The sequence below is a fragment of the Tachyglossus aculeatus genome, chromosome 6 (assembly GCF_015852505.1).
Source record: "Tachyglossus aculeatus isolate mTacAcu1 chromosome 6, mTacAcu1.pri, whole genome shotgun sequence".
Taxonomy (NCBI): Eukaryota; Metazoa; Chordata; class Mammalia; order Monotremata; family Tachyglossidae; genus Tachyglossus; species Tachyglossus aculeatus.
Genome location: NC_052071.1, coordinates 38,509,058 through 38,529,233, shown reverse-complemented (window position 1 = coordinate 38,529,233; position 20,176 = coordinate 38,509,058). Strand labels below are relative to the sequence as shown.

The following is a 20,176-nucleotide window of genomic DNA, read 5'->3' as shown; positions in this document are numbered from 1 at the left end:
CTCCGCCACTTGACAGCTGTGTGACTCTGGGCAAGTCACTTCACTTCTCTATGCCTCAGTTCCCTCATCTGTAAAATGGGGACGAAGACTGTGAGCCCCCCGTGGGACAACCTGATCACCTTGTAACCTCCCCAGCGCTTAGAACAGTGCTTTGCTCGTAGTAAGCGCTTAATAAATGCTATCATTAGTATTAGATCGAGGTAAGACCCTCGGCAGGGTTTTTGTCCGTTTGCTCCCCAGGGCTTGTTCCGTGTTAGGTGGCTGAGATCTGCAGGGTTAGAGAGCTGTCCTCCTTATCTGATCAACGCCCGTCGTTTACAAACCCCGTCCCCCTTCAATTGTTATAGGGTCACAATAGAGAAATGCCGTGGCCTAGGGACTTCAGCCCTGGGCCTGGGACTCAAAAGGACCTGGATTTCCAAGCGCTTAGTACAGTGCTCTGCATACAGTAAGCGCTCAATAAATACGATTGAATGAATGAATGCTTAACAAATACCACGGACATTCATTCATTCATTCAAATCATATTTATTGAGCGCTTACTGTGTGCAAAGCACTACTAAACGCTTGAGAAGTACAATTATTTTTATTTGGTATTTGTTCCGTGCTTGCTATGGGCCGGGCACTGTACTATGCTCTGGGGTAGACACAAATTAATCTGGCTAGACTCAGTTCCTGCCCCCACATAAGGCTGTCTGAGAAGCAGCGTGGCTCAGTGGAAAGAGCCCGGGCTTTGGAGTCAGAGGTCTTGGGTTCAAATTCCGGCTCCACCAATTGTCAGCTGTGTGACTTTGGGCAAGTCGCTTAACTTCTCTGGGCCTCAGTTCCCTCATCTGTAAAATGGGGATGAAGACTGTGAGCCCCCCGTGGGACAACCTCATCACCTTGTAACCTCCGCAGCACTTAGAAAAGTGCTTTGCACATAGTAAGCGCTTAATAAATGCTATTATTATTGTTATTACTGTATGACCTTGGGCAAGTCGCTTCACTTCTTTGTGCCCATTTACCTCATCTGTAAAATAGAAATTAAGGTTGTGAGCCCCAGGGACTGTGTCCAAGATGATTAGCTTGCATCTACCCTAGCACTGACAGTACAGTGCCTGGCACATAGTAAGCACTTAACAAAAACCATTAAAAAATATGACTCCCTCCGTCTATTATTGTAGACTCACTCATAACTACAACATAAGAATAACAACAATAGGTGAAGTCACTTCACTTCTCTGTGTCTCAGTTACCTCATCTGTAAAATGGGGATTAAGACTGCGAGCCTTATGTGGGGGCAGGAACTGAGTCTAGCCAGATTAATTTGTGTCTACCCCAGAGCATAGTACAGTGCCCGGCCCATAGCAAGCACGGAACAAATACCAAATAATAATAATTGTACTTCTCAAGCGTTTAGCAGTGTTCTGCACACAGTAGGCGCTCAATAAATACGATTTGAGTGAATGAATGAATGTCGGTGGTATTTGTTAAGCATTCATTCATTCAATCGTATTTATTGAGCACTTACTGTATGCAGAGCACTGTACAAAGAGCTTGGAAAGTACAACTCGGCAACAGAGACGATCCCTACCCACCAACTGACTTACTACGTGCCTAGCACTGCACTAAGCGCTGGGGTAGATAGAAGATAATTAGATCGGATACTGTCCCTGTCCTACACGGAGCTCCCAATATAAGTAGGAGGGAAAACAGGTCTCCACTTTACGGGTGAGGAGCCTGTGACAATTAGGCAACAGAGACGATCCCTACCCACCAACGGACTCACTTACTACGTGCCTAGCACTGCACTAAGCGCTGGGGTAGATAGAAGATAATTAGATCGGATACTGCCCCTATCCTACACGGAGCTCCCAGTGTAAGTAGGAGGGAAAACAGGCCTCCACTTAACAGATGAGGAGCCTGTGACGTGACTTGCCAGGGTTACACATAGCAGACAGGTGGCGGAGCGGGATTAGAACTCAGGTCCCCTAACTCCCAGCTCCGCCTTCTCTCTCCGGTCGGTTACAGCGGGGTTGTACATCTGTTGTTGGGGAAGCCAGGACGTTTCACTTTTCCTCTGGCCTTATTCTCCTTCGCACCCCGGAGGCCCACCGGCTCCCGCCCATCCTTCGTCCTGACTTTGGGCAAGTCACATCACTTCTCTGTGCCTCAATTACCTCATCTGTAAAATGGGGGTAAAGACTGTGAGCCCCCCCGTGGGACAACCTGATCACCTTGTAACTTCTCTAGCGCTCAGAACAGTGCTTGGCACATAGTAAGCGCTTAATAAATGCTATTATTATTATTATTATTATTATTATTCTCTTTGGCTGTTAACGAGCCGGAAACGGATTGCCCCGCCAACCCAGCCGCCTCCTCTGCTGCTGTAAAGGAGGCTCCCCCTCCCCTTCCCCCGAAGCCCCCGACCCTTTTCCCTTCTCTCTTCCCCCTCCCCAAGACGTCTGGACCGCCCTAATTGAAGACAATGAGCGTGAGGGGCGCGGGGAGAGGAGGCGCTAATTGGATTAAGAAGAATGGGGCTGGAGGGATGAATGCACCGTTATTTCCCCGCCCCTCTCCCTCCTCCTTCCTCCCATCCCTCCTCCTCTCCCTCCCCGCAAACTCCTCCAGCCTCCGCCTCCCCTTCTGTCCGGCTCCCGCAGCCTGTCGGCCGTTGAGTCCTTCCTTTGTCTGGGCGTGCGGGGCCGGGATGCGGGGCGGAGTCGGGAGGGGCAGGGTCTGGGGCACGAAAAAAAAAAACCCACCTACCAACCCAGGGCTGGCAACAAGGCAAAGAAGCAGAGAAGAAACGGAACAGAAACAGAGCGGGAAGAATTGCGCTCCTGCCCGGCGAAGAAATAAGGACAAAAGCTGGAGGATCCGGGGGGTTCTCGATCCTATGCAGAGTGGGAAGGTTGGAGGGAGCAGGCTTCTCGGAAATGGTGATGATGATGGATTTTGTTAAGCGCTTACTATGTGCCAAGCACTGTTCTAAGCGTTGACCACTAGATGTGCCCCCCTCCCCATCTGATGCCAAGCCTATCCGCCTGGGTGTTTGAGTGTCTGCGTTTGCGTTTGTGATCACATTCGGCCACTTTGTGTGTCTGTGTGCTTTCATGGAGGGGCCTGTGAGGTTTGGGTTATCTCTTCGTGAGGCTGTGAGAGATTGCTCCGGTGGTTAGTGTCCTTTGGTAGAATCAAGGGGCTCAAAGAGGCCTCGGAATGGTACCCTGTCAGCCCTGGTCTCTGCCCAGGCAGGGGCGAGATGATGGTTGGGTGTATTGTTCTCTCCCAAGCGCTTAGTACAGTGCTATGCACACGGTAAGCAGTCAATAAATCATTCAATCGTATTTATTGAGCGCTTACTATGTGCAAACCACTGTACTAAGCGCTTGATCCTTTGTGTTTGGGACAATGGGCCTCATGGTCCCCGCTCCGGGCTGATCTATTATAATAATGATGGGAGTTGTGGAATTCGTTAAGCTTTTACTATGTGCCAAACATTGTACTAAGCACTGGGATGGACACAGCATAAGCAGATGGGACTCACACAGGGCTCACAGTCTAGGGTGGGTAGGGAGGACAGATATTTAATCCCCATTTTACAGATGAGGGAACTGAGGCTCAGAGAAGCTAAGTGACTTGCCCAAGGTCATACAGCAGGAAAGTGGTGGAGTTGGAATTAGAGCCCGTGTTCTTTAATAGTAATAATAATAATAATAATAATTGTGGAATTTGTTAAGCACCTACACCTGTACTAAGCGCTAGGGTGGATACAAGCAAATCGGGTTGGACACAGTCCTTGTCCCACGTGGGGTTTACAGTCTCAATCCCCATTTGACCGATGAGGGAACTGAGGCCCCGAGAAGTGAAGTGACTCGCCCAAGGTCACATAGCGAACAAGTGGCAGAGTCGGGGTTAGAACCCAGGTCCTTCTGACTCTCAGGCCTGTGCTGTACTGCTTGAGGACTCCTCTAGGTTCCTCAGGGCGAGTCGCAGCCCCCCAAGCCAGGGTTCTGGGGAGCTGGAGCCAAGCCCACCATGCTCACCCGCAATGATCCTTCTCTTCCTCCTCCTCTCATGGGGCCCTAGTCTTTGTCCTCAATCTTCCTCCTCTCAGGGGGCCCTAGTGCTCTCTGCATGGAATGACCCTGCCAGACCCGCACAGGGGGTTTCTACGTGCTTGGATAAGTTCTTTGTGCCATGACAAGTTCCAGCTTGCTCTGGTGTGTCCCTGCTGTCCTCGTGCTTCCACAGACATCGGCCTGCTCTGCTCCCACAAGCAGATTCACCTGCTTGCGGGTTTCACTCTACTCTGCCTTCCCTTCATGTTAGATGTGTGCCTGGTCTTGGGCCCAGCTGGCACGGGGCAGGCCGGACTCGGGCCCTGGGGAGGTGCCTCTGATCATCTTCTTTGGGGCCTCCTTGTGTCACCCACCAAGATGGAGGGGGAGAGGTTGTGTGCCGATGCCACAAAAGGTGGCAGGGGTGGGGTGTAGCAGGGAGGGGGCAGAAGGAATGGCCGAGCACCAAGATTCACCACAAGCCACTCCTCAGGAGGGGGATCAATCAATCATATTTATTGAATGCTTACTGTGTGCAGAGCACTGTACTGAGTGCTTGGGAAGTACAAGTTGGCAACATATAGAGACAGTCCCTACCCAACAGTGGGCTCACAATCTAAAAGGGGAGACAGAGAACAAAACCAAACATACTAACAAAATAAAATAAATAAATAAATAAATAAAATAAATAAAATAAATTCAGAAACAGCCCTGGAGGAAAGAGATGGGAGAAGGAAGGGAGACACTGGGTCCAAACCAGACCAAGTGAAACATTTGAGAATTGGGCAGGGCCCGAATGCTGCTCGGGCTTGATGGCCCCCACTTTTGGCTCCTACAGACCTCCGGTATGCTCTCCCCCTGCACATTTTCCTATGCAGTCTGTTAGGATTCCGTGCTCTTTTGAGGTCCCGCATGCTCCTCTCCCATTCTGGAGAAGTGGCCAGGTTTGGGCGGTTGCTGAGTCTAACTCTAATTCTTGTTCTCTCCTTTGCCTGCTGGGATTTTACAGACCAAATGCAAGACCGTAAGTAGACCGTGGGATCAGTGGGATCAGCGAGGTTGGCCAGGGAGGGTGGCAGTCAGGGTAAGAGGGAGGAGAGGGGTGACTGGAGACTGAGGAGGGGGCTAAGGAGGAAGGGATAGTTCACCTTCTGCTTTCTCCTTTTCCCTCTTCTCCTCTTTCTCCTTTCAGACTCTGGAGGGAGCGGGCTCTTGGGGGACTGTTTTCTTTTGTTCTCTGGTAGTAGAAGACTCCTGTGGGAATAGAAATCAGAACATTGGTCTCCGGGCCTGAGGCGGGGCGGTGTGTGCTTATGGCTTTCAGGATTCTCAAGCCAGGGGAGTGGGGAGCCAATAATCAACCCGCCTGCCCCGCAACACACACACACAACCGCTCTTCTCCCCTCTTTCATTCCATTCCCCAACCCTGGATCTGCCACTGCTGAGAAGACATGCTGCCCAGTTCTCAATCATCATCGTGCAGCATTTATCCAAGAAAGCATGCATTTTCAGGCACTCACCAGAGTATACCACAATGTACACACACACACACACACACATGCACACAAATGTATATGCTCTTGCAGGCACGTCAGGGGATAGAAGTAAGTGGGAACAGTTTGGAATGGAGCAGTGATAAAGCAGTATAAAAACTGGATATCCTGTTCCGCTCAGAACTGTTGGAATGGAGTGGAGCAGATGGGCCCAGGAGAGAGCCGGCCAGCCCCCTGCCACTCCTTCTCTTGGCTGACAGGACTAGTATTTTCACTTTCAACCCAACACACACATGCATACATACATGAGAAGTAGCATGGCCTAGTGGATAGAGCATGGGCCTGGGAATCAATCAGGTTCTAATCCCAACTCCGCTACTGGTCTGTTATAATAACAATAATAATAATGATGGCATTTATTAAGCGCTTACTAGGTGCAAAACACTATTCTAAGCGCTGGGGCACTGTTCAAAGCGCTGGGTTATGTGACTTTGGGAAAATTATTTAACTTCTTGGGCCTCAGTTACCTCATCTATAAAATGGGGATTAAGACTGAGAGCCCTATGGTGGGCCATGGACTATGTCCAACTTGATTAGTTTGTGCCACTCCAGAGCTTAGTACAGTGTCTGGCACATTGTAAGCACTCAGCAAATACAATAAAGAATATACACATACTCATAGGTGCTCACACACAGACTATACACACACACAGACACACAGACATGCCCACACATGCATGGTCTTTCCCTCACATTCAGCCTCATTGTGTGCCCAGAGCTCTACCCAGACACAGAGCAAACCACTGGGTTCTGTAGAGAGATGGGACTGCCAAGTTCTGGTTCTGAGGCTCCTCAGGGTGAGGGGTGAGGGATGGGGGAGATGGAATCAGGGAACGGAGAGGGAAACTGTTCCCAGACCCCCAACCAACTAATTCTCCTTTCCCCTTTGCCTCTCGTCTCCGGACTCTCCCAGTGAATCAGCCTCCCGTGATCACAAACCAGTCCCAAGAACGCATCGTGGTCTACCCCACCGATGACGTAGTCCTCAAGTGTGAGGCAACTGGCAAGCCCAACGTTATGTGAGCACTCGGCCCCTCTTCCTTCAGCTCCCCAGCCCTCATCCCTGCCCCCCCCCAAACTCCCCAGACCCCGACTCCACAGCCCCCACTGGCTCCCTGTCCCTGAGGTGAACTGTAATCAATCGATAGTATTTATTGAGCGCTTAGTACAGATCACTGAAAGAAGCAGCGTGGCTCAGTGGAAAGAGCACGGGATTTGGAGTCAGAGGCCACGGGTTCAAATCCCGGAACCGCCAATTGTCAGCTGTGTGACTTTGGGCAAGTCACTTAACTTTTCTGGGCCTCAGTTACCTCATCTGTAAAATGGGGATTAAGACTGTGAGCCCCCCGTGGGACAACCTGATCACCTTGTAACCTCCCCAGCTCTTAGAACAGTGCTTTGCACGTAGTAAGCGCTTAATAAATGCTATCATTATTATTATTATTACTGAGTTTTTGGGAGAGTGCAGTACCAACAGAGCTGGTAGACACATTCCCTGTCCACAAGGAGCTTGCAGTCTATAACCCTTCTCAGCTCCCTGAATCCTTCTCCGTCCATCTCCACAGTGGTCTCCTTGCTCCCAAATCTCTTCCCCACCCTGGGCTTTGCAGGAAAGACTTTATGCAGCTGGGGAAGGGATGGGGGTCACTGCTGGGCCTCCCTGCCCTCCACATGGTGCTCCAGGAAGCAGGAAGGCAGTTTCCTTCCCCCTCCCCAACACAACCCTGGCCCTCAAGGGAACCCTGAAGGCCCTCCTTCAGCTCCAACCTCCAGCCTGCCCCTGCCGCAGGTTCCGCTGGACCCGGAATCACGTGTTGTTCCGCCCGGAGGAGGAGCAGGGAGTGACCACCCACAACGGCTCAGGCTCCTTCACCATCACTGGCAACAACAGCAACTTCGCCCATCGCTACACGGGCGTCTACCGCTGCTATGCCAGCAACGTCCTGGGCACTGCCATGTCCAACGAGATCCATGTCGTGGCTGAGAGTAAGTGCCTGGGAGAGGTTGGCGGGGGGCGGGGGGGTGGCTGACTGAGGAATATATGGGTGGGGGGCGTACCCCTGGAGGGACCGCCAAGGACTGTCAAGAAAGTGTTAGGCAGAAGGGATTCCTAGGTGGGTTAGTCTCCCTTTCAGCACAGGTCCACTTCCTCTTTTCTGCCTCTCTTTGCTTTTCCACAGTCTCTCTCTTTCTTTCTCCCTTTCTGCCTCTGTGGCTATCTCTGTCCATTTCTCCATCACCGTCCTTCTCTCTACCTGGTTTCTCCATCCTCTTTGAACCCTGTTACCTGCTCGGTTCCCTAGAGGCCGCCCGCCTTCCCTCTAGTTTCCATGGGAACAGTTGTCACGGTTTTGATGTCAGGATGACATCAAGTGAGACGCTTCCACCCACTGCCCCATCTAGCCCGGCCTCCCTACCTTTCTCTCACCCTTCTCCCTGAGTCCCCAGCCAGGAACAATGAGCCCAGGGCTAGAGGGGAGGAAAGAGTTATTGATCCCCACCCTGGATAATAGCCCACAATGCCCCAGCACTACAGGAAATCAATCTTGGAAAGGCTCCTGGAACAGTGGCCTGGAAATTATTGGGAGCTGGGATGGGGAGAAGATGGGTTGTGGGAAGACAGAAGCTAATCCTTTGCAGGATCATGTTTCCCAAAACACACACACACTTTCTCCACCCCTCCCCCTTTCCTTTTGTTTCCCCTGTTTCCCTCCCACCTTGGGTATAGAAGCTGCCCTTTCCCCAAGTCGGGCAGGGCAGGCACCATATCACCAAATGCCACCACCCCCTAGCCCAGCTAGGCACCACTGTCCTGCAGGCTCCTACAGGTTTGTTAAACCTCTCACCCCTCTCCCTCAGAGCTATCCCAAAAAGTCACCTGTCAGGCAGCAACCGCTGATGAACTCCACACAACCTTCCACTTACAATCTTACCGGTTTCTTTGCCATTCTCTTGTGTCTGTGGTCTATTTATAGTCTCTCAGTCTTAACTATGGCCTCTTGTTCATTTCTATCTACGGTCTCCCCTTTTGCTTAGAGGTCCCTTAGAGACTGGAATCACGATTTCTACTTCTGGTAGAGCACAGGATTGTGCACACAAGCCTTGATAAACAGTGTTGTTGATGGCGGTGGTGATCATTCCAGCCCCAAACTTTCCCTGGATCAGTTTGGGCCCCTCAGGGTTTGCCACCCGCTCGGGTCATCAGGAAGAAACCGGGACCGTGGGCTTCTGTGTCCACCCTCTTCCCCACGTCGTGACCCCAAACCGACCATCTCTCTGGTCCTCTCCCTCCCGAACCCACCTGTACCCAGGTACCCCCAAGTGGCCCAAAGAGAAGGTCCAGCCCTTCGAAGTGGAGGAAGGCAAGTCGGTGATCCTGCCATGCCACCCGCCCTCCAGCGTGGTGCCGCCCCGCATCTACTGGATGAACAGCAGTGAGTGTGTGCGCGCCTGGCTCCTTGCTCACCTGTAAGAGCACCTCACTCTCCTGTTTCCCAGGGAAAGGATCTTCTCTGGGCATGGAGGCCACTCGGACTAGCTGGTAGCATCTGGCTTGGAGGCAGGGGGATGGATTAGAGAGAGCCAGCATTTCAGGATGAGACATGGAGACATGGAGACCTGGGGACTAGGCACCGTTCCTCTGCATTTGTTTCCTGCCCGATGATGTCCTTTAACCTAAAGGGGCAACCCAACTTTGGCCCAGCCTCAGGCTTTGGCTTTGGCTCAGCTTCAGGTGATGATGATGGTATTTGCTAAGCCAGTGTGCCAAGCACTGTTCTAAGCGCTGGCACTGTCCAGCACTATGTCTGAGGGTTTCAGCTATCCATGCTGGCGTCATTTTAGAGGGGGTACCCCGGGACAGGTGTGTGTGCCCCCCCCTCCCCGGCCCAGGCCCCCCTCTCCGTCATCCTCCTCTCCCCACATGCCCATCTCTCCTGCCAGAACTCCTGCACATCATGCAGGATGAGCGGGTGACCATGGGGCACAATGGGAACCTCTACTTCGCCAACGTGCTTACCTCGGACGACCACGCCGACTACATCTGTCACGCCCACTTCCTGGGCGCCCGCACAATCATGCAGAAGCGTCCCATCGAGCTCAGAGTCAAACCAAGTAAGATGCGGGGGGCCCCGAGCGTGCCAGCCCCTTCCTTCCTGAATATAGACTCCCTGGGGCTGTCAGAGGAGGCCTGAGGTTGGGAAGGAGGAACAGGAGACGAGGGGGATTCTGCCCTTTGGGAAGCCCTTGAGGCCACAGAACCTCAATCGGGCATGTTAGTCCGTTAGTTTTCGCATTTATTAACGAGCTGCTGCCTGCCAAGCCCTGGGGTAGATACAAGAACATCGGATCAGACCCAGTCCCGCAGGGCTCATAATCTAAGAGATGGGGAGAAGAGGTATTTTATTCCCATTTTACAAATGAGAAAGCTGAGGCCAGAACTGTGAGGTGATTTCCCAAGGTTCCCCAGTTGGCCAGGGGCAGAGCTGGAACTGGACATGGGTTCCCATTATCCCAGCCCAGTGCGCTGTCCACTAATATAATAATAATGATGATGGCATTTGTTAAGCGCTTACTATGTGCAAAGCACTGTTCTAAGCGCTGGGGAGGTTACAAGGTGATCAGGTTCTCCCACGGGGGGCTCACAATCTTCATCCCCATTTTACAGATGAGGTAACTAAGAGAAGTGAAGTGACTTGCCCAGAGTCACACAGCTGACAGTTGGCGGAGCAGGAATTTGAACCCATGACCTCTGACTCCAAAGCCTGTGCTCTTTCCACTGAGCCACGCTGTTTCTCCCAAGGCGGTAGCACCGCCTCCCATTTGGCCCCTGGCATTGGGGAGGGACGTGTTTCCTGGATTCCAGAACCTAGGCATCCTGATGTCTAGTCCTTCGGCCCTCCTCCACTGGTCCCAACCCGGCATGGCCTCTGGAGACTTGGGGAGGGGGAGAAGGGGGTTCTCTGCCAGTGCCACTGACCTCCGCCCCCCGCTCTCTCCTGTCCCGCCGCAGCCAACTCAGTGAAGTTCCGGAAGCCACATCTGCTCCTGCCTTCGGAGCCGAGCACCCGGCTGGTTGCCCTGCGGGGCCAAAGGCTGGCCCTGGAGTGTATCGCTGAGGGCTTGTGAGTCCCAGGGAGGGGGATGAGAGGGAGGAAGGGAGTAGTATTATAAATAATTGATTATAAATTGATTCAATTAATGTTTGTCTCCTGCTCTGGACTGGACCGTTATGGGCAGAAAATGCGTCTGTACTCTCCCAAGCACTCAGTGCTCTGCAAACAGTAAACACTGAGATACGATTGATTGATTGATTGATTGATCGATAGCCTTGGGGGCTGCCTAGCCTACCCCCAGGCCTCCCGGAGAGAGAGCTGGGGGTACTCCTGACTCTCCCAGTGCAAGAAAGTCTACAGGAGGACTGGAAGTTTAGGGACCATCTTGGCTAGGGCTCTGCCTGTGGTCTTGGAACCTTGAATGGAGGCAGCCCTATTCCAGAATGAAAGACTGGGTAACGGACTCTCCCTCTCCAGGCAAGGACGCTGATCTTTGAGTCACCTTGATACAGTGCTCCCCTGCCGTCTTGACCCTGTTCTGAGGGGACACTGTCAGAATGAGGGGAAATGGCCTCTCCTCTGGGTCCTTCTGTTTTGACACTTACCAGGGCTGAAGGACCAATGGAGGGTGGTGGGGGTGAGCCTAGGACGGGGGCAGGATGCCCACTCGTCTGACGCCCCTTGATTAAATGGTCCCCGGGCTAGTGTGTCCCCCACCCCCTCTCCCTGGCCAGGCCCACTCCCAGCATCACGTGGTCCCGGCCGAGCGCCCAGCTGCAGAAGGGCCGTGTGACCTTTGAGAACTTCAATAAGACCCTGTGGCTGGAGAAGGTGGAGGAAGAGGACGACGGGGAGTACCGTTGCCTGGCCAAGAACACGGAGGGCAGCACGCAGCACACCTATTATGTCTCCGTCGAGGGTAGGTGCCCGGCCCAGCCCTGCCCCAACCCAACCCGGGGTGGTGGGGGCAAGGAGGGGACAGGACTCAGCTCAGAGTAAGGCTGGGCGACCCCTTCACGTGGTGGCAGAAGGCTTGGGTGAGTTTCTTCCCTCATCCTTGATTCTGAGCAGGTTGTTTCCAGCCCTGGTTGCTTGGAGAAGCCCAGGGTCAAGGGAATCGTGGGTCACAGGATGTGACTGGCTCAACCTGTGCCTCTGAGGCCCAGCCCTGTCAGCCCATCCTGGCTTTTTAAAGCATCATCCGGGGGATCAGACAAGATAATAATAATGATAAGAATAGTAATAATAATAATAGCTTTTGTTAAGCACTTACTATGGGTCAAGCACTGTTCTTAGTGTAGGGGTAGATATGAGCTAATCAGGGTAGACACAGTCCCTGTCCCACGTGAGGCTCGCATTCTTAATCCCCATTTTCCAGATGAGGTAACTGAGGTACAGAAGAGTGAAGTGACTTGCCCAAGGTCACGCAGCAGACAGGTGGCAGAGCCAGAATTAGAACCCAGGTCCTTCTGATTCCCAGGCCCGTGCTCTGCGTTTTGGTAACTGGTGGGAACTGGAAGGGGGCTGCACTCTCTGTCCAAAAAGGATCCACACGCACTTAAAGACTGTTCCTCCTTCCCCACTCTCCAGCTGCCCCATACTGGTCCCAGAAACCAGAGAGCCGATGTTACGGCCCCGGAGAGACCGTCCGTCTTGACTGCCAGGTGCAAGGCAAACCCCGGCCCGAGGTCACCTGGAAGATAAATGGGGTCCCCTTAGATGGTGAGCAGCGGTGGAGGGGGGGGGGGTTGGCCCTGGGGAGGCTTTGCTGGGTCTGCTCCGCCATCCAGCCTCACGCCCACTGACCCCGGCCCTTGTGCCTGCAGACTTGACAAAGGACAAGAACCGGAAGGTGCAGGGTGGCGCCTTGATCCTCAGCAACGTGCAGCCCAATGACACCATGGTGACCCAGTGCGAAGCCCGTAACACCCATGGGCAGCTGCTGGCCAATGCCTTCGTCTATGTAATCAGTGAGTGGCGACTCTCCCCCCCCCCCGACGCCCGCACCATCCCCCACCGTCATCCCACCAATTCCCAGTTCTCCGTCCTGGCTGGGAACAATCTCTCCAGGGGCCACCTCACCCTTGGTCCTCTAGGTGGTCTCCTCTGCTCCAGCCAACCCTCTCTCTCTTCTCCCCTGCTCCAACACTCTTCCTCTATCCCCACCTCAGGCTCCTCCACCCCACCCCAAGCTTCTCACCTCCAAAAATCTCTCATCTTTGGCCCTTTGGGCCTCTGCTTCCCCATGTCCCTGCAACCCTTCCAGTGCCCCCGTCCTTTCTGGCCTCCCTAACGGTTCTCGCCTCCTGGTGCCCATCTTCCCCGCCCCCACAGAGCTGCCCACTAAGATTCTGACCAAGGATGGTAAGACCTACAAGACGGTGGAGGGAAGCACTGTGCATCTGGAGTGCAAGGCCTTTGGAGCTCCCGTACCCAGCGTGCAGTGGTGAGAGTGGCATCCGGGAGTTGGCTGGGCACTAATTCACCCACTGGACCCCTGTCCTTAGGGATTGCCGGGCTTCTGCTGGGGATTCCAGGGCTGGGGGAGCCTGGGTAGGATGGGGACAACAGGCTGGGGGCTTCCTGAAGGCGATGCGGGTGGAAGCAGTTGGCTGAGACATAGGAGCAGAGTGGTAATGGGCAGAGCACAGGCCTGGGAGGGAGAAGACCTGGGTTCTAATCCCAGCTCTACTACTTGTCTTCTTAATGACCTTGGGCAAGTCACTTAACTTTTCTGGGCTTCAGTTTCCTCATCCATTCCCTTCCCCACAGCACCTGTATATATGTATATATGTTTGTACATATTTATTATTCTATTTATTTTACTTGTACCTAAGAATAGATAAATAGAATATCTATTCTATTTATTTTATTTTGTTAGTACGTTTGGTTTTGTTCTCTGTCTCCCCCTTTTAGACTGTGAGCCCACTGTTGGGTAGGGACTGTCTCTATATGTTGCCAACTTGTACTTCCTAAGCGCTTAGTACAGTGCTCTGCACACAGTAAGTGCTCAATAAATACGATTGATTGATTGATTGAAGATTGAATACCTGTTCTTCCTCTTACTTAGCCTAGGAGTTCTATGGGATTGGGATGGTGTCCAACCTGATAATTTTGTATCTACTCCTGCTCTTAGTACAGTGTCTGGCACATAGTAAGAGCTTAACAATTCTCTCTTAAGTGGAGCTCTCTCTTTCTCTCTCCCTGGCCCACTTTTTCTCTTGTGGATACTCTTCAGGTTGGCCGAGAGTGGGGTGACAGTCCTTCAGGATGACCGCTTCTTTCCCTTCACCAACGGGACCCTACAGATCCGCGATGTGCGACACAATGACACGGGTTCCTACTTCTGCCTGGCAGCCAATGACCAGAACAATGTCACCATCTTTGCCAACCTTGAGGTCAAAGGTCTGATGCCCGGAGAGGCTTTTTTTCCCCAGCAGGCTTGGTGTCCAGACCCTTTCTTGGCCATCCTGTAGCCAGACCTGGTGCATACTGGGAGAGTGGATCCAAGCCCCAGAGACAGAAGATGCCCAGGGCAGCTCACTGGCAATCTGCCACAGCTAGGGCAAGATTCAAGGGTACTTGGGTGGGGCCTGAGGGTTCCAGAGTTAAGTTTCTCCCTTTGTCCCCAGGTGCCACGCGAATCGAGCGGGGACCCCGGAATGAGACGGTAAAGAAGCTGTCCAATGTGACCTTCCAGTGCCAAGCCTGGTTTGACCCATCCCTCAATGGCACCATCTCCTGGCTCAGGGATGGCCACAAGATCCAGGAGCTCCCAGACAGTGACAAGTGAGAGGGCTGGGCACCATTGGGGGGGGGGGGGGGGGAGTGGACATCATTCAGGTGGTGGGGAGGGGTGGACTGTAGGATGACTTCTAGGAGAAGAGGCTCACCCGGGTTACACCATACCTGTTGGCTTCTGGTGCCAAAGCCGAAGGATGGAAGCCCACCTCTAGGACTTGGCTCTGGGTGGGAGCCGAGGCAGACAGGTGCCATCCTATTCCACTCTCCTTGCCCTCCCCATCCGCCATCCCCTCCATGCCAGGTTCTTCTTGGAGTCTGGGAGGCTGACTATCACCAACCTGGACTACTCAGATCAGGGCAACTACAGCTGTGTGGCCCTGACAGAAGTGGATTTGGTGGAGAAGACTGCTGAGCTGCTGGTGGTTGGCAAGTCCCTGGGACAGGAGAAATGAGGGGGTGGAGCTAGTGGCCTAGATCCGGGGGAGTGGGTAGGGAGGAGTGGTTCATCTTGCCACCGTGCCCCGTGAGGATGTGGGGGGCAATGGAGAAGCTGATCCCAGAACTGGGATAGACCCCACAGCCCCTCCCAACCTCCACTGGGGGTGGCACCTCTGTGAGCCGGGGCAACGGTTGCCACCTGGGGGAGGGTGAGGCACTGGGATGAGGCTGGGGGAGGGGGCATCAGTCGACTCCAGAGCCCGTGCCCACATCCCGCCCCTCTTCTGCAGGGAGCCCTGGTCCTGTGAGCCAACTGGAGCTGTCCGAACAGCGGAACTGGAAGGTTCAGCTCTCCTGGGACCCAGCAGAGGACCACAACAGTCCCATCGAGAGTAAGGCCCACTTCCTCCCTCCTCCCCGCCCTCTTCCTCCCCTCACCAGACAGGCCTCAGGGCCCAGCCCGGGCCCATTCCAGACAGTGGGGGGTGGGGTGGGGTAACAGGGGCTCCCTCTGACATAGAGCAGGGCTTGCAGTGGGAGCCCTCATGGTGGAGCCTGGCCAGGGCCAGCCACTACGAAGCAGTAAGGCCTAGTGGGTAGAACATGGACCTGAGAGTTAGAAAGATGTGGGTTCCAATCCCAGCTCTGCCATTAGCCTGCTGGGAGACCTGGGGCAAGTCACTTAACTTCTCTATGCCTCAGTTATCTGTAAAATGGGGATTAAGACTATGAGCCCCATTTGGGACGGGGAGTGTGTCCAACCTGATAAGCTTATATCTACCCCAGTGCTTAGAACAGTGTTGGACACATAGTAAGCACTTAACAAGTAATAATAATAACAATAATGATGATGATGATGATGAGATGGACTTCCAAGCCAAACCCACGGGGAGCTCCCACTCTGCTCCCTAGCAAGGAGCCAGGGACTTCAACTGCTCATGGCAAAGCTTTCACTGAGGCAGGAGTCTTAGAGCCCCCCCAGAATCCTTAGCCTTCAGAGGGTCATCCTTACCCACCCCTAGCCCTGAGCAACTGCGCTATGCCTCATCTACTGAGATGGTTGGTCGTCTGCCCCGATCTTAAAAAACAGAGGAAGTTCATGGTCTTATGCCTACTTATTTCTGCAGTGTGGCCTCAGGTAAAAAGTCACTTTACCTCACTGGGCCTCAGTTTCCTCACCTGTAAAATGGGGATAATGATACCCGCCTCCTGACCTCACAGGGTGAGGATAATATGAAGTCATTATTGTGAAAAGTGCTTCGGTAAAATAAAAGCACTTTACCCTCTCAAGGAATTATTATGATAAGAATTATTATAATTTCCTATACCTCTCCCAGGTCCTGCTGCAACCCCGTCCAATTTTCCTCTGTTACTTCTCATCAGCATCATAATTTTTATGGTATTTGTTGAGCAATTACTACGTGCCAAGCACTGAACTACGAGCTGGGGAAGACACAAGCTGATCAGGTCCCACATTGGGCTCACAGCTAAGTCGGAGGGAGAACAGGTATTGAATCTCCATTTTACAGAACTGAGACACAGAGAAATGAAGAGACTTGCCCATGGTTACACTTCTCTGTGCCTCAGTTTCCTTAACTGCACAAGAGGGATTCAATACCTGTTCTCCCTTGTACTTAAACTTGTGAGCCCCCCGGGGACAGGGACTGCACCTGGCCTAATTAACTTATATCTACCACAGCCCTTAGAACAGTGCTTGACACATAGTAAGTGCTTAACAAGAACCATAAAAAAGTACTTAAAAAGTACCACTATTATTATTAATATTATGGCATTTGATAAGTGCTTACTATGTGCCAGGCACTGTACTAAGCACTGGGGGGAATACCAGCAAATTGGGTTGGACACTGTCCCTGTCCCACATGGGGCTCGCAGTCTCAATCCCCATTTTACAGATGAGGTAATCAATCAATCAATCAATCAATCATATTTATTGAGCGCTTACTGTGTGCAGAGCACTCAGGTAACTGAGGCTCAGAGAAGTGAAATGTGTTGTTATTATTATTATTAGGACAAGACTGAGAGCCCAGATGATTCGGATTGGGGATGCCAGGGGGAGGGGCTGGCCTTCAGAGCGGGGTCAGCTCTGGCCATCTCTTGCAGAGTACATCATTGAATTTGAAGATGAGACCATGGAGCCCGGCCACTGGCATTTCCTCTCCTCAGTGCCAGGCAATCAGACCTCCACCAAACTGCAGCTCTCCCCCTATGTCCATTACAACTTCCGGGTCAAAGCCACCAACAAATACGGCTCCAGTGAGCCCAGCCAGCGCTCGGACACTCTGCTCACCCCCGAGGCGGGTGAGTCCACACCCTCCCCGAGACCCCGTAAGGGACCTCACACAGATCTCACTGCCTCCATCTAAACGGGCCTCATGGGTGGATGGTTCGGGCAGGAGGAGAGAAACCGGGGGCTTCCCCGGGGAGGCGGCGACCACCTTGGCCTGTGGGACCCCTCCCTCTACGGTAGCTGCCCGGTGGCCCACTGAGGCTGTGAACCCTTTATGTTCCAGTGCCAGAGAAGAACCCGAAAGATGTCAAGGGGGAAGGGAATGAGACCAACAACATGATAATCAGTTGGAAGGTAATTGGGCTGGGGAAGGGGGAACTTCTTTCCTTAATCCTCACTCCCAAGGATTAAACAGGGGGTCCGACCAGGACTGGTCTCACTGGAAAGAGGTCAGGCAGAGGAGGCTGGGGTGACGTGGTCTCCAAGCAACCATACTGCTCTAGGAGGGAGGGGACGACGTTCTCCTGTCACCGTAGCGCTTAGTGCAGTGCACTAAATGCACTAAGCCCTTAATATGTATATGACTACTATTTTGGGTCCTCTGGGCCTTGACTCTACCGTCCACCTCTCCAGCCTCTTAAATGGATCGACTGGAATGCCCCCGAGCTGAGCTACAGGGTGCAGTGGCGGGAGAAGGGTAAGGCAGAGCGCTGGCAGGAGCAGACGGTGAGCGGCCTAGAGCTGGTTGTGCCCCACACACCCACCTTTGTGCCCTACGAAATCAAGGTCCAGGCGGTCAACAAAGTGGGCAAGGGGCCGGAGCCCCACGTCATCATCGGCTATTCTGGGGAGGACTGTGAGTATCTCATCTCCGCTCTTCACCCTCTTGTTGTCGTCGTCATCGTCATCAGATTTGCCCGAGCACACACCGTGGGCAGAGCACAGTCCTGGGTACTTGGAAGCCTGCAATGGAGATCGTCCCTGCCCCTGAAGAGCTTACAGTCTGGGCGGGAGGAGGGAAGGAGGCAAGATGTGGGTGGGTGTGATTGTGTTGGAGAATGTTGTTCCTAGTGCGTGTGCAGGGGGGTGTTGAGGAGGGTGTGGCGTGTGGTGTGACCGAGTGAGGGTGAGGGCATGTCTGTGTCTATATCCAGGCATCTCTGTTCAGGCTATTTCAGACAGAAGGTCAGAATGGACTTCTAGACTGTGAGCCCACTGTTGGGTAGAGACCGTCTCTATATGTTGCCAACTTGTACTTCCCAATCACTTAGTACAGTGCTCTGCACACAGTAAGCGCTCAATAAATATGATTGAATGAATGAATGGAGACTGAGAGAGCAGCAACCTAGCCTAGTGGAAAGAGCACGGGCCTGGGGGACAGAGGAGCAGGGTTCTAATCCCAACTCTGCCACTAGTTTGTCACCTTGGGTGAGTCACTTAGCTTCTCTGTGTCTCAGTTACCTCATCTGCTAAATGGGGATTAAGACTGTAAACTCCATGTGGGACATGGCCTCTGTCCAACCTGATTATTTTTTATCTACTCTGGTGCTTAGTACAGGGCCTGGCACATATAAGCACTTCACAGATGAGAGAGAGAGAGAGAGAGAGAGAGAGAGAGAGAGAGAGAGAGAGAGTGAGTCCTTTTGGTTCTCAATTGAGCTTCTGTCTCAAATCCCAAGATAAATTTCTAGCCCAGGCAGTGGCACCCATTGACAGCAACCCCAGTGGACTGGGATGAGGAGGGTTGGAGGGAAGGAAGAAGAAGGGAGAGAGGGAGAGAAGGAGCAAGTGAGGGAAGGAGGGAGGGAGGAGGAGAAGAAGAGATTGCAGGAAGTAGGGAGGGGAGCGATCCCTCAGGGAGTCTTTGGCCTCAGCCTTGTTTTGCCCACATTCCCCTGCTCAGATCCCATCCAGCTCTGCCCCAAGCCTTATACCGGTTCCTGCAGGGCCCTGAAACATTGATGAGTTAGGCAGACTGGCAGGCTGTCTTGGACTGGGCGGGCAGGGTCCTGCACAGGGCGACATAGGACAATGGGCTCAGCATGGAAGATTAGAAGTTCCAGCAATAGCTTCTGCTCCTTCTCTCCCAATAATAACTGTGGAATTTGTTAGCACTTACCGTGTGCTAAGCCCTGGTGTAGACAGGAAATAAGCAGGTTGGGCACAACTCCTGACCCACATGGACTCACAGTTTAAGTAGGAGGGAGAACAGGCATTTAATTCCCATTTTACAGATGAGTAAATTGAGGCCCAGAGATAATAATAATGATGGTATTTGTTAAGCGCTTACTATGTGCAAAGCACTGTTCAAAGCGCTGGGGAGGTTACAAGGTGATCAGGTTGTCCCACGGGGGGCTTACAGTTTTAATCCCCATTTTGCAGAGGAGGTAACTGAGGCACAGAGAAGTGAAGTGACGAGCCCAAAATCACACAGCTGACAGTTGGCGGAGCCGGGATTTGAACCCATGACCTCTGACTCCAAAGCCCGTGCTCTTTCCACTGAGCCACACTGCTTCTCAGAGATGTGGCTGCTTGTCAGAGATGTGACATGACTTACGCTCTTTCCACTGGCCACACTGCTTCTCAGAGATGTGGCTGCTTGTCAGAGATGTGACATGACTTACCCAAGGTCACACAGTAGACCAGTGGTGGAGCAGAGACTAGAACGCAGGACTTTTGTTTCTCAGGCCCGTGCTCTTCCCACTGGGCCATGCTGCTTCTTGGAGTACGAGCTGCCAGGGCTGCTGGGCTTTGGGAGCTCCCTCACGGAGCACTGCGGCCCAGCATGGGAGCGTGCTTGGGGAACAGCAGGAATGGTGGGGGCATTGTGGGAGAGGCAGTGTATTAACCCACCATTTGTGTGCCAGTCCCCCAGGTGGCCCCCCAGATCAAAGAGATAAACAGTGTGAACCGCAGCGCGGTGAAGATCAGCTGGCGGCCTGTGAACCGGACGGGGCTCAACGGACACTTACGAGGCTACAATGTGAGGGTCAAGGGGGCCGGTGGGGAGGGGCCGAGGTAGGGTTGAGAGAAAGCGGGTGAGGGGGGAGCTGCAGGAGCCAGAAAGGAGTATCCCCAGAGCCCAGCTGG

General features: G+C 53.1%; 1 protein-coding gene across 2 annotated transcripts in view; it reads left to right on the top strand.

The window, feature by feature from the left end:
- L1CAM (L1 cell adhesion molecule) overlaps positions 1-20,176 on the top strand; it is a 42,471-nt gene that overhangs the window by 10,669 nt on the left and 11,626 nt on the right. For both annotated transcript variants that reach the window (XM_038747841.1, XM_038747840.1), the window contains exons 2-19: positions 5,059-5,073; positions 6,516-6,621; positions 7,392-7,588; positions 8,914-9,036; positions 9,545-9,715; positions 10,614-10,725; positions 11,391-11,575; positions 12,247-12,378; positions 12,483-12,626; positions 12,991-13,102; positions 13,895-14,061; positions 14,289-14,445; positions 14,702-14,826; positions 15,129-15,230; positions 16,960-17,157; positions 17,370-17,440; positions 17,720-17,942; positions 19,954-20,069. In XM_038747841.1, the coding sequence (XP_038603769.1) occupies positions 5,059-5,073; positions 6,516-6,621; positions 7,392-7,588; positions 8,914-9,036; positions 9,545-9,715; positions 10,614-10,725; positions 11,391-11,575; positions 12,247-12,378; positions 12,483-12,626; positions 12,991-13,102; positions 13,895-14,061; positions 14,289-14,445; positions 14,702-14,826; positions 15,129-15,230; positions 16,960-17,157; positions 17,370-17,440; positions 17,720-17,942; positions 19,954-20,069 (2,456 nt within the window). The remainder of the gene's footprint in view (positions 1-5,058; positions 5,074-6,515; positions 6,622-7,391; positions 7,589-8,913; positions 9,037-9,544; positions 9,716-10,613; positions 10,726-11,390; positions 11,576-12,246; positions 12,379-12,482; positions 12,627-12,990; positions 13,103-13,894; positions 14,062-14,288; positions 14,446-14,701; positions 14,827-15,128; positions 15,231-16,959; positions 17,158-17,369; positions 17,441-17,719; positions 17,943-19,953; positions 20,070-20,176) is intronic.